General features: G+C 37.4%; 1 protein-coding gene across 11 annotated transcripts in view; it reads left to right on the forward strand.

The window, feature by feature from the left end:
• The window catches only part of LOC308616912 (ankyrin repeat and KH domain-containing protein 1), a 123,905-nt gene that overhangs the window by 35,547 nt on the left and 73,552 nt on the right, over positions 1 to 14,806 (forward strand). For all 11 annotated transcript variants that reach the window (XM_081233419.1, XM_081233422.1, XM_081233428.1 and 8 more), the window contains exons 8-9: positions 9,631 to 9,868; positions 10,096 to 10,287. In XM_081233419.1, coding sequence (XP_081089545.1) covers positions 9,631 to 9,868; positions 10,096 to 10,287 — 430 coding nt within the window. The remainder of the gene's footprint in view (positions 1 to 9,630; positions 9,869 to 10,095; positions 10,288 to 14,806) is intronic.

The following is a 14,806-nucleotide window of genomic DNA, read 5'->3' on the forward strand; positions in this document are numbered from 1 at the left end:
CATTTGAAGGCAGATTCTTAACCACTGGACCACCAGGGAAGTCCCAATCATGTGTTTTTTTTTCCCTTATTCTGTTAATGTGGTATATTACATCAATCAGTTTTCATATGTTGAGCCATCCTTGAACTCCAGGAGTAAATCCCACTTGGTCATGGTGTATAATCCTTTTAATATAAGTTTAAGTCTTACCTCCTCTTTAATTTTGGGGGGAAAAATTTGAGAAGGATTGGTGCTAATTCTTCCTTATGTGTTTAGTAGAATTCACTAGTGAAGCTATCAGGTCCAGGGGTTTTCTTTGTTGGGAGACTTTTTATTATTGATTCACTTTCCTTACTAGATATATGTCTATTTACATTTTTTACTTGTTTGTGATGTAGCCTTGGTAGGTTTTGTGTCTCTAGGAATTTGTCCATTTCATCAAGGTTATTCAATTTGTTGGTATACAGTTGTTCATAGTTCTCTTTTATAATCCTTTCTAGTTCTATACTATCGGTAGTAATATCCCCTCTTTCATTTCTGATTTTAGTAATTTGAGTCTTCTTTTTCTTAGTTCTTCTAGCTTTGTTGATTTTGTTGATCTTTTTAAAGAAGGAGTTATTGGTTTCATTGATTTTTCTCTCGTTTTTTAGCCTTTATTTTGTTTATCTCTGCACTAGTCTTTATTATTTCCTTCCTTCTGCTAGTTTTGGTTTAGTTTATTCTTTTTTTCGTTTCTTTAATTGGTTTCTGGTTTGTATGATTTCTTAACCTGATTCTAGATTTAACACAATTATGAATGGGTATGTTTTTGGAAAAGGACAGTAACATGTAACCCTAAAGTAATATATTTGGCTTTAGAATTATTACTGATAAAACTCTAATTTTGGAGATAACAGACATCTTTCTAAAGTTTTTGTAGCTTCATATTAAAACCTTATAAAGCAAATTGACTAATATTATCTATGGATAACCTAGAATGCATTTATTTACTTCTTTCCAGGATAACCTAGAATTAGATTTATCATGCAAGCATTTTGTATCAAAGAGAAATACTACCTTTAATACTGTCAACATAAAATCTTTAGGTTAGAAACTTAAGTCAGTCTCTTTATTTCATAACTGAAAGAACTGAGAAACAAAGAAATTGGGTAATCTTGTCCCAAATCATGCAGTTAGATAGTTAGATAGCAGATGTTGGAGTCCTGGGCACACCACAATCAATTGTGTAGGTTGTGCAACAGTATGTGGTAGCCCTTTCTAAGTCTAGGTCTTCTTTTTTCAGCTGAGTGTTTTTGCCACTAACATTACCCTGACTCTTACTTAAACCAAATTTTAAAAATAAGAATATTTGTTAGAAAAATCATAGAAAAAATTTTGACACTAAACATGAAATATTTTACATATGCCAATAATTTTTTTACTAACAGTTGCAAAATCTATTTAATGTAAATTTTCTGTTGATAGCACAAATTTTCAAAATAAACATGTTTCAAAGGATCTTACTTAGCAAATATATTCTTTTGTTGATAAAACAGTGCTGGATTCCCAAAACGTATCCAACATACTTGGTCATAGATCAGTCCAGCAACCATTTTTCTTCTACATCTGTAAGCACTTAGATATCATACATATATGTATATCTACGAAGCATACATCAAATTGAAAGAAATCAGAGCAATCTGAGTTTTTGTTTTTGTTTGTTTGTTTGTTTCTTTGTTTTTTGTGGTACGCGGGCCTCTCACTGTTGTGGCCTCTCCCATTGCGGAGCACAGGCTGTGGACGTGCAGACTCAGTGGCCATGGCTCATGGGCCCAGCTGCTCTGCGGCATGTGGGATCTTCCTGGACCGGGGCACGAACCTGTGTCCCCTGCATCAGCAGGCGGACTCTCAACCACTGCGCCACCAGGGAAGCCCTGAGTTTTTAAGACAGGTTTAATGACAAGAAAATTACCTGGAAGTACAAATGTTTTTTGAGATGTGATTAAGTAAAGCACTTTTGCCTGTGTTACTTCCAACTGTATATTACTGCATAACAAATCACTCAAAACATAGGGGCTTAATACAACGGCCATGCATTATTTTTTATGATTCTGTGGGTTGATTGGATGGTTATTCTCTTTCTTTTCTTTTTTTTTAAATTTATTTATTCATTTATTTCTTTTTGGCTATGTTGGGTCTTTGTTGCTGTGTACGGGCTACCTCTAGTTGCAGGGTGAGTCAGGGCTACTCTGTTGCAGTGCTAGGGCTTCTCATTGTAGTGGCTTCTCTTGTTGCAGAGCAGGGCTCTAGGCGTGTAGGCCTCAGCAGTTGTGGCTCACGGGCTCTAGAGCACAGGCTAAGTAGTTGTGGTTCATGGGCTTAGTTGCTCTGCGGCCTGTGGGATCCTCCTGGACCAGGGCTCAAACCTGTGTCCCCTGCATTGGCAGGCGGATTCCCAGCCACCGCGCCACCAGGGAAGTCCCCACATTTTTTAAATTAATTGTTATTGGAGTATATGTTATTCTCTTTCAATGTGTTGTTTAGTTTTAAACGTTTGAATGTTTGAAAATCTTCCTGTTGTCTGTTAATGATTTCTACTTTGATTACATTCTGATCAGAGAACACACTCTGTATGATTTAAGTTCTTTAATTCTTGAGGTTTGATTACCATGAGTAAAATAGATAGCTAGCGGGAACATGCTATAGAGCACAGGAAGCTCAGCTCGGTGCTCTGTGATGACCTAGATGGGTGAGATGGGGGGTGGGGGTGGTAAGAAGGTCTAAGAGGGAGGGGATATATGTATACATATAGCTGATTCACTTCATTGTACAGCAGAAACTAACAGCATTGTAAAGCAGTTACACTCCAATAGAAAAAAAAAGTAAACACCATAAAAAAATTCATGAGGTTTGTTTTATAGTCAGGATGTGCATATATATTCCATGGGCATTTGAAAAGAATGAATATTCTGCTTTTGGTCAGTGGAGTGTTTTATTAAGACCTGTTGACAGATGGTGGAGTTCTTCTACATCCTTTCTGAATTTCTGTCTAGTTGTTCTAACAGTTGTTGAGAGGGGGTGTTGAAATCTCCAACTATGCTTGTGGATTTGTCTATTTCTTCTTCTAGTTGCTTCACTTTTCCCCCACATTTTGGAGCTCTGTTGGTTCGGTACATGCCCTTTTTTTTTTCCCCTCATCCATTTTCTCAATTTTTTTCCTCTATTTTTTTTGATATATCTAGTAGTTATTTTGAAGTTCTTTTCTTCTAACTACTATATTTGATTCACTTCTGGGTCAACTTTTATTATTTTATATCTTGATGATCAGTTACTTTTTCTTGCCCCTTAACATGTCTAGTAATTTTTTTTGTAATCCATATGCTGTGGATGATCCCTTTTCAAGGCCCTGGATTATCCTGTATTCCTTTTAAGACTGTTAAATTCTGTTCTAGCAGGCAGTTAAATTATCAGTGAATCACCCTGATCCTATTGAGGCTTAATTCAGCATCACTTTTACTCCTAGGTCCTTACTCTTTGGTCTTAAAGATGTTCACTCTTTGTTTAGGATATGTTTCCTTGGGCCATGGTTTGGAAGATGCCCAAAGAGAAAAAGTTAGAGTGAATGGAGGCTAAACAATACACTACTAAATAACCAAGAGATCACTGAAGAAATCAAAGAGGAAATCAAAAAATACCTAGAAACAAATGACAATGAAAACACGACAACCCAAAACCTATAGGATGCAGCAAAAGCAGTTCTAAGAGCGAAGTTTATAGCAATATGATCCTACCTCAAGAAACAAGAAACATCTCAAACAACCTAAACTTACACGTAAAGCAGTTAGAGAAAGAAGAATTAAAAAACCCCAAAGTTAGCAGAAGGAAAGAAATCATAAAGATCAGATCAGAAGTGAAGGAAACAATAGCAAAGATCAATAAAACTAAAAGCTGGTTCTTTGAGAAGATAGACAAAATGGAAAAAACATTAGCCAGACTCATCAAGAAGAAAAGGGAGAAGGCTCAATCAACAGAATTAGAAATGAAAAAGGAGGGCTTCCCTGGTGGCGCAGTGGTTGAGAGTCCGCCTGCCGATGCAGGGGACACGGGTTCATGCCCCGGTCTGGGAAGATCCCACATGCTGCGGAGTGGCTAGGCCCGTGAGCCATGGCCGCTGAGCCTGCACGTCGGAGCCTGTGCTCCGCAACGGGAGAGGCCACAACAGTGAGAGGCCCGCATACCGCAAAAAAAAAAAAAAAAAAAAAAAAAGAAATGAAAAAGGAGAAGTAACAACTGACACTGAAGAAATACAAAGGATCATGAGAGATTACTACAAGCAACTGTATGCCAATAAAATGGACAACCTGGAAGAAATGGACACATTCTTAGAAAAGTACAGCCTACTGAGACTGAACCAGGAAGAAATAGAAAATATAAACAGACCAGTCACAAGCACTGAAATTGAGACTGTGATTAAAAATCTTCCAGCAAACAAAAGCCCAGGACCAGATGGCTTCACAGGCAAATTCTATCAAACATTTTGAGAAGAGCTAACACCTATCCTTCTCAAACTCTTCGAAAATATAGCAGAGGGAGGAACACTCCCAAACTCATTCTACAAGACCACCATCACCCTGATACCAAAACCAGACAAAGATGTCACAAAGAAAGAAAACTATAGGCCAATATTGCTGATGAACATAGATGCAAAAATCCTCAACAAAATACTAGCAAACAGAATCCAGCAGCACGTTAAAAGGATCATACACCATGATCAAGTGGGGTTTATCCCAGGAATGCAAGGATTCTTCAGTATATGCAAATCGATCAGTGTGACACACCATATTAACAAATTGAAGGATAAAAACCATATGATCGGGGCTTCCCTGGTGGCGCAGTGGTTGAGAATCTGCCTGCTAATGCAGGGGACACGGGTTCGAGCCCTGGTCTGGGAGAATCCCACATGCCGCGGAGCAACTAGGCCCGTGAGCCACAACTACTGAGCCTGCGCGTCTGGAGCCTGTGCTCCGCAAAAAGAGAGGCCGCGGGGCTTCCCTGGTGGCGCAGTGGTTGAGAGTCCGCCTGCCGATGCAGGGGACACGGGTTCGTGCCCCGGTCTGGGAAGATCCCACATGCCGCAGAGCGGCTAGGCCCGTGAGCCATGGCTGCTGAGCCTGCGCATCCGGAGCCTGTGCTCTGCAAGGGGAGAGGCCACAACAGTGAGAGGCCCGCCTACCGCAAAAAAAAAAAAAAAAAAAAAGAGAGGCCGCGATAGTGAGAGGTTGGCGCACCGCGATGAAGAGTGGCCCCCGCTTGCCACAACTAGAGAAAGCCCTCGCACAGAAACGAAGACCCAACACAGCAAAAGTAAATAAATAAATTAATAAACTCCTACCCCAAACATAAAAAAAAAAAAAACCATATGATCATCTCAATAGATGCAGAAAAAGCTTTTTTTTTTTTTTTTTGCGGTACGCAGGCCTCTCACTGCCGTGGCCTCTCCTGTTGCGGAGCACAGGCTCCGGATGCGCAGGCTCAGCGGCTATGGCTCACAGGCCCAGCCTCTCCGCAGCATGTGGGATCTTCCTGGACCAGGGCACGAACCCACGTCCCCTGCATTGGCAGGTGGACTCTCAACCACTGCACCACCAGGGAAGCCCAGAAAAAGCTTTTGACAAAATTCAACACCCATTTATGATAAAAACCCTGCAGAAAGTAGGCATAGAGGGAACTTACCTCAACATAATAAAGGCCATATATGACAAACCCACAGCCAACATCATTCTCAATGGTGAAAATCTGAAACCATTTTCACTAAGATCAGGAACAAGACAAGGTTGCCCACTCTCACCACTATTAGTCAACATAGTTTTGGAAGTTTTAGCCACAGCAATCAGAGAAGAAAAAGAAATAAAAGGAATCCAAATCAGAAAAGAAGAAGTAAAGCTGTCACTTTACTGTTTGCAGATGACATGATACTATACATAGAGAATCCTAAAGACTCTACCAGAAAACTACTAGAGCTAATCAATGAATTTGGTAAAGTAGCAGGATACAAAATTAATGCACAAAAATCTCTTGCATTCCTATACACTAATGATGAAAAATCTGAAAGAGAAATTAAGGAAACACTCCCATTTGCCATTGCAACAAAAAGAATGAAGTACCTAGGAATAAAGCTACCTAAGAAGACAAAAGACCTATATGCAGAAAACTATAAGACACTGGTGAAAGAAATTAAAGATGATACAAACAGATGGAGAGATATACCATGTTCTTGGATTGGAAGAATCAACATTGTGAAAATGACTATACTACCCAAAGCAATCTACAGATTCAATGCAATCCCTATCAAACTACCAATGGCATCTTTCACAGAACTAGAACCAAAAATTTCACAATTTGTATGGAAGCACAAAAGACCCCGAATAGCCAAAGCAATCCTGAGAAAGAAAAATAGAGCTGGAGGAATCAGGCTCCCTTACTTCAGACTATACCACAAAGCTACAGTAATCAAGACAGTATGGTACTGGCACAAAAACAGAAATATAGATCAATGGAACAGGATAGAAAGCCCAGAGATAAGCCCACGTACATATGGTCACCTTATCTTTGATAAAGGAGGCAAGAATATACAGTGGAGAAAAGACAGCCTCTTCAATAAGTGGTGCTGAGAAAACTGGACAGCTACATGTAAAAGAATGAAATTAGAACACTTCCTAACACCATACACAAAAATAAACTCAAAATGGATTAAAGACCTAAATGTAAGGCCAGACACTATCAAGCTCCTAGAGGAAAACATAGGAAGAACACTCTATGACATAAATCACAACAAGATCCTTTTAGACCCCCCTCCTAGAGAAATGGAAATAAAAATAAAAATAAACAAATGGGACCTAATGAAACTTAAAAGCTTTTGCATAGCAAAGGAAACCATAAACAAGACCAAAAGACAACCCTCAGAATGGGAGAAAATATTTGCAAATGAAGCAACTGACAAAGGATTAATCTCCACAATTTACAAGCAGCTCATGCAGCTCAATATCAAAAAACAAACAACCCAGTCCAAAAATGGGCAGAAGGCCTTGATAGACATTTCTCCAAAGAAGATATACAGATTGCCAACAAACACATGAAAAGATGCTCAACATCACTAATCATTAGAGATATGCAAATCAAAACTACAATGAGGTATCACCTCACACCAGTCAGAATGGCCATCATCAAAAAATCTACAAACAATAAATGCTGGAGAAGGTGTGGAAAAAAGGGAACCCTCTTGCACTGTTGGTGGGAATGCAAATTGATACAGCCACTATGGAGAACAGTATGGAGGTTCCTTAAAAAACTAAAAATATAACTACCATATGACTCGGCAATCCTACTACTGGGCATATACCCTGAGAAAACCATAATTCAAAAAGAGTCATGTATCACAGTGTTCATTGCAGCTCTGTTTACAATAGCTAGGACATGGAATCAACCTAAGTGTCCATCAAGAGATGAATGGATAAAGAAGATGTGGCACATATATACAATGGAATATTACTGAGCCATAAAAAGAAACGAAATTGAGATTTGTAGTGAGGTGGATGGACCTAGAGTCTGTCATACAGAGTGAAGTAAGTCAGAAAGGGAAAAACAAATACCATATGCTAACACATATATGGAATCTAAAAAAAAAAAATTGTTCTGAAGAACCTAGGGGCAGGACAGGAATAAGGATGCAGATGTAGAGAGAATGGACTTGAGGATACAGGGAGGGGGAAGGTTAAGCTGGGACAAAGTGAGAGAGTGACATGGACTTACATATACTACCAAATGTAAAATAGATAGCTAGTGGGAAGCAGCCGCATAGTACAGGGAGATCAACTCAGTGCTTTGTGACCACATAGAGGGATGGGATAGGGAGGGTGGGAGGGAGATGCAAGAGGGAGGAGATATGAGGATATATGTATATGTATAGCTGATTCACTTTGTTATAAAGCAGAAACTGGTGCACCATTGTAAAGCAATTATACTCCAATAAAAATGTTTAAAAAATAAAAATATATTTTATTTAAAAAAAAGGGAGCATCTCAAATGTTCCCTTCTTTAAGTTATCATAACCCTAGCCCTAGCTTGGTTGCTGTCCAGTGCCTCCAGTTGTTTTATCTTTTTCCCCCAATTTTTATAGTTGTTTATGATAGAGAGTAAGTCCAATCCCAGCTACTGCTCAAAGGCTAAGACTAAAGTCTTAGAATTTAAAAAAATTCTAATAATGATATTAGGCCTTTAAGAGTGGATTATTCTTTCTTTAATTTCTTATTTTGTTATTCTGTTTTCCTTTGTTAGAAATAATATTGTTCATTAACATAAAAAAAGTGCTTAGTACAATTCCTCTGTAAGGTATGTACTCAAGATATGTTAGCAGAGTATATAAAGACTCTTCAAAAATTAAAGTAAATTCAAGCAAAACAATTTCTTGGGAGCCTAGAGAAGCTGGGTGCAATAGTAGTTCCCTGATCTGTGGGCATTCATAAACCCTTGTTTTCTTTTCAATTAGATTTGTATATCAAACACCAAGTAACTCAATACAGGAATTTGGTTAAAATATATTTTATTTTACATATATTTGAAGTATTAGTAAGACTGAAATTTTAATGTGAAGTCATTTGTTTTTGACATCATGTCAAAAGTGGTTACAGCTAAGTTAGTCATTTAGTTAAGTATAATGAAACTCTAGAAGGATACTGAAACCTAATATTTAATTAAGGTTTATTTAATTAATTCTTTAGTAAAAGAATTGCCCAACCTTATAAAACCTTATTTTTGTACTCAGTCTTTACTTTTCATTAACAATATTTGGGTCATGTTTGAAATAAAGAACAATACCATTTGTCTTTATATGCACAACAGGAGTTAAGGAGTTACATAAAATTTTGTAGCATAGAATTTGAAACTAAAGAAATGTATGTATGATGATAGAGGGATAGAATGGATATGTTCCATGAGAATATTGTTAATTGCCTTACTGTCTATGCAGATGGGCTCATGGTAAAATTATTTACAAATGAATACGACTTATTTTTACATCTTTGTAAAATTCTTTGCCTCATTACAACAAGTTAGTGATGAGAAAAAATATAGGGTAGTATCAGTCCACAGGGATTTACCTTGGTGACATAATCCCAAGTGGTAATGACTTCACAAAATTTGTTGTGTTACTTTTTGTGAAGTCTTTTTTCCTTAAATAGATCTAACACAGTTTCTACACTTAAACATGACACCTAAGTTTGAGGCTATCGCTATATTTGACTCTGACTGTAGTATAAACAGTAATTATTTTATTTTGAGTTACTGTTGACTATGGATTTAACAATTTTTTGAACTTCAAAGAATGTGCAAATTCAAAATTATTTGGAGTTTAACTGTGTCTCACAAGTCTGATTCTTGTGGAAAATTTTGGGCTTGCTCAAAAGTAAGATAAAATAATTTTAATGGACTTTTGGTAAGATAGATATCAAAAATTGTTCAGATGGTCATGGTAATATATATGCCTCTAAGCTGCCTCTCCTTTTTTTTCCTCTTGTCTTTCCTCAATCTCTTGCTTTTCTTCTCCCACTTAAAAAATATCAAAACAAAACAAAACAAAAATTCCTTTCTTCTTGTTTTACTTCTGAAAATCTGCAGGATGGACATGTAGAGGTGGCACGTTTGCTTTTGGATAGTGGTGCTCAAGTGAATATGCCTGCAGATTCATTTGAGTCTCCATTAACGCTAGCTGCCTGTGGAGGACACGTTGAATTGGCAGCTCTACTTATTGAGAGGGGCGCAAATCTTGAGGAAGTTAATGATGAAGGATACACTCCCTTGATGGAAGCTGCTCGGGAAGGACATGAAGAGATGGTTGCACTACTCTTAGCACAAGGTAAAATAGTTTTACTTCCTAAATTTAAAAATCGATTTCCTTTGGTTTTTTTGTGTCAGTATCCCTGAAGTTTACTACAACTAAGATTTTTTTGCATTGATGGTACAATAAATTATCAACACCCTGGAAGGAGCCCCAGAAGCAGAGAAAAGATAATTATCACAAATCAGAACACTTTATTGTAAGTCTTTTGTAACTAGTTTTATCTATTTTCATGCTTTCCTCAGGAGCAAATATAAATGCTCAGACAGAAGAAACCCAAGAAACTGCTCTGACGTTGGCTTGCTGTGGAGGATTTTCTGAAGTTGCAGACTTCCTGATTAAGGCAGGGGCTGACATAGAACTTGGCTGCTCCACACCTCTGATGGAAGCTTCTCAGGAGGGACACCTGGAGTTGGTTAAATATTTACTGGCTGCTGGTATGTGGCTTTAAAAACGCCTTTTAGAAAAAGACTTTTATATTGCTTTCATAACTTTAACAATTAACCATAACTTTTTCAACTTTCTACAAAAGTTGCAAGACAGATCCATAATTTAACTCTCTTCTTAGGCTTTTAAATCTCCAAAAATGTCATTTTTTTAGAAGGTTTCTTAGAGTTATTAATGTTTACTTGGTGACTGTAAGGCTTCCCATTGACCTTATCTTTCCATTGAATGTTTGTGGCTTTTGGAGGGGAGAAGTTAGTTCCTCCTAGTGTCTATTAATAAGAGGAGGTGGGGATGACATAGAGGTTGTAATTTGATACCCTTAAGCCTGTTCATTTCTTGACATTTCTGACTTCTCAATAAAAAAGAAAGAATGAACGAACAAGTGGGAATGTTTTTTTTTGGCAGAAGTATTTAGTTTTTGGGGGGGGTTGTTTATTTGTTTTTAAATATTTATTTGGCTGCATTGGGTCTTAGTTGTGGCATGCAGGATCTTCATTGCAGCGTGAGGGATCTTTGTTGTGGTGCGGGCTCTTCCTTGCGGCATGCAGGCTTCTCTCTAGTTGTGGCATGTGGGCTCCAGAGTGTGTGGGCCCAGTAGTTGTGGCGAATGGGCTCTCCAGTATGGCACGCGAGCTCTAGAGTACGTGGGCTTAGTTGCCCCGTGGCATGTGGGATCTTAGATCCCCGACCAGGGAACGAACCGGCGTCCCTGCGGAAAGTGGATTCTTAACCACTGGACTACCAGGGAAGTCCCAGAAGTATTTAGTTTTAAAATAATTTGTGCTTTATATATTGTTAACCAGTGGTAAGAAGTAAGTTTTTTTACATAGAATATTTGTAGTTTTATATAGAGCAAGTTAAGGATATATCAGAAAAAATTGATCCAGACAGATATAAACCTTTATATATCCTTTAGAAGTAGTATAAAATTTTTTATCCATATCTAATAAGTTGTTTAAAACTTGACATATAAAGAAATTAATACATAAAGGAAAATAAAATATTTAGCAAAACTTTATTCATCCTTTATTGTTAATATTAATTTGATTATAGCCCAGCATCAATTATTCCTTTGAATTATTATTGCAATAATTTCTTAATCCAGATCATTAATGGTTTAGATGATTGTTTAGATTTTGAACCAATTTACAAACCAACCATACAGGCTGACCTCTTCCTTGACTCAAATACTATTATTTGCTGTAGTTAGTAAATGTATGTGCATTATCCAGTCATTTTTCCTTCATTATTTTCTGTAACTGTCTGTGTCCCATTCAGGAGTCTTTCTTTACCGGTGCTTATCAGTCTTCATTCTCCCCACATCCCTTTAAGTAGTCAAGATATTGTTAAGAGGCATTTAAAAGAAGGAATAAATAGGGGCTTGAGAGGATCCCACGTGGCACGGAGCGGCTGGGCCCGTGAGCCATGGTCGCTGGGCCTGTGCGTCCGGAGCCTGTGCTCCGCAACGGGAGAGGCCACAACAGTGAGAGGCCTGCGTACCGCAAAAAAAAAAAAAAAAAAAAGGAATAAATAATGTTAACTAAGAAATCACCAGACATTCTGCTCAGCTCATGTGTACAGTCATGTTACATAACTTCCCTAAGCAAATCAAGCTAATAAGTGACAGGGCCAATATTCAAACTTAGAACTCCTGACATTGTTTTTTCTGTTGCATCACCACTGATTCTCATATTTAGCTACTTTTGCTAATTTGAAGTAGGTAGTTTCTGGAACTATTTTGGGGGCCTGAGAATCACTTTTTATGTGATCACTACCTAAAACAATTTTTTTCCAGATTAGAGTGTGATTTATTTACATGCATTTCTTCTTATAGTGTAGCACTAAAGAAGAATCCAACAAGTCTTTTAATACATTGCCTATACAGTTTTTTAAAAAAAATTTAAAAACCTTTTGTTGTGGCATTTTTTCAAACATTTAGAAAATATGATGAATCCTAAGAACCCATCACCCAGCTTTAAGAATCTCATTTCATCTCTACTTCCTCTATATCCCCCACTTATTTTTATATAATATTTATTAAAAATAATTAAACATTAAATTTTTTTATTGAGAGGTAATTGACATACAACATTATATTAGTTTCAGGTGTACAAGATAATGATTTGATATTTGTGTATATTGTGAAATCACCACCAGAATAAGTCTAGTTAATATCCGTCTCCACACATAGTTATAAAAACATTTTAAAATTAACATTTAAATTTTTTAAATTTGAAAATAAATTTGTTTTTATAAATTATCAATTAATATTTCAGTATGTATCTCTAAAAGACAGTCTCTTTTAAAAGTAACCACAAAGGGCTTCCCTATTGGCACAGTGGTTGAGAGTCCGCCTGCCGATGCAGGGGACATGGGTTCGTGCCCTGGTCCGGGAGGATCCAACATGCTGCGGAGTGGCTGGGCCCGTGAGCCGTGGCCGCTGAGCCTGCGCGTCCGGAGCCTGTGCTCCGCAACGGGAGAGGCCACAACAGTGAGAGGCCCGCATACCACACACACACAAAAAGAGTAACCACAGTACCATTTCCTTACATAAAATTTTAAAATAATAATTCCTTGGTGTCATTAAATATCCAGGCAGTTTTCATATTTTCCTGATAGTCTTATAAATGTGTATGTGTGCATTTAATGACTTTTTTGAATTAGGATTCAAATAAGATTCATACAGTAAGTCTTGATCAATACATCTCTTAAGTCCCTTTAATTTATGGGCTCTTCATCATCTTTCTTTTTTTTTTCCCTTGCAAGTTTTGGTTGAAGACATGAAATGTTTATCCTTTAGGCTTCCCAGAGTATGGATTTTGCTAATTGCACCTCCACGATTTCATTTAACTTGTTTTTCTGTCCCTTGGATTTTCTATAAGTAGTACTTAGATCTAGAGACTTGATTGAATTCAGGTATGATGTATGTTTGTTTTGTTCTGTTTTGTTTTTAAGACTACTTCACGGGTAATATTTGTGTACTTTCTTCAGGAGGTAGTAAATGTCTGATTGTCTCTCTTTTTGATTATTAGATATTGATGATCATTGCTTAGATCCATTAATTCGTTAAAGGTTACAAAGTGGTAATATTCTAAATGCTATTATTCCTTCCTTGTTTATTAGCAGAAATATGTCTGTAAAGAGAAACTTCCCTTCATCAACTATTTGGTTACTCTTAGGTATAAATCATTTAGGAACAGTAGTATAAATGTTTGATTTTTCCCCCCCTTTCCTCTCCCCCCCTCACCCCAAATAATGAGGTGGACCCCTAGTATCCTTCACTGGTGACCAATGAAGTGGTTTTTTTGTTTTTGATTGGAACATGATTTTGAACTTCTAGATTTAAACATACATGATGGCTTTTATTCTATCATAGTCCTCATTCTTTTTGATGTAAAAATTGCTGAAAGACAGTTTCACTATCTTTGGTCAATAAGTTTAGCTCCTAAATCCTTTTGGTGTGACCTCATTATAGTCTCTGTTTCCTTGCTTTTTGATATTGCTAGGTGTTTCAGGACCATCTTATACAGATTCTCCCCCAGTCTTGGAACCAATTATTTCTTTAAGAAGCCCTAATTTCATTTAGTAGGATATGGTACTTAGAGATCACAATCTTAGCTAGAGATGCTATTTCGGCTTGATCTTTCATTGTCTCTAGGCCTTTTTAGTTGGTCAGAGTGAGGAAATATTTTTCTTACAGATAATAATACAACATGAATTCATGTCAGTACTTCCAATTCAGAACCATACGGTTTTACTTAACTTCAGCAATCTTATCTGTGTTTTCTCTCAGCCATGCCCCTAATTTCACTCACCAAAGGCTTACTCATTTGATTTTTACCACAATATCCATAGAATAGAAACCAAAACTACTGTCAATATGATTTCTGAAAACTGTTTGATATTTTTGGCTTTAGCAGCCCTTTTATTTCTTAGGGTATATCTTACTGGGGATGTATAGGCAGATTACTATTATTATTTTTAAAAATAAATTTATTTATTTATTTATTTTGGCTGCGTTGGGTCTTTGTTGCTGTGCGCGGGTTTTTCTCTGGTTGCGTCGAGGGGGGGCTACTCTTTGTTGTAGTGTGTGGGCTTCCCATTGCGGTAGCTTCTCTTGTTGCGGAGCACAGGCTCTAGGCACGCGGACTTCAGTAGTTGCAGCACGTGGCTCAGTAGTTGTGGGTCGCGGGCTCTAGAGCACAGGCTCAGTCGTTGTGGCGCATGGGCTTAGTTGCTCTGCGGCATGTGGGATCTTCCCGGACCAGGGCTCAAACCCGTGTCCCCTGCATTGGCAGGCGGATTCTTAACCACTGTGCCACCAGGGAAGTCCAGATTATTGTATTTTTTAATCATTTGGTATAGTTCCTTTCTGTGTGGCTAAAAGCATTTTTCCAAAACATTTAAAGGAAAATTAGGATTCTTAAAATCTGATATTTTCATATTTAGAGTTGATGAGTTTCACCAAATTATAAAATTCATAAAGTAAATGTGTAATTTTTTTGTTTG

The sequence above is a fragment of the Mesoplodon bidens genome (genome assembly GCF_964165515.1).
Source record: "Mesoplodon bidens genome assembly, chromosome: 4".
NCBI lineage: Eukaryota > Metazoa > Chordata > Mammalia > Artiodactyla > Ziphiidae > Mesoplodon > Mesoplodon bidens.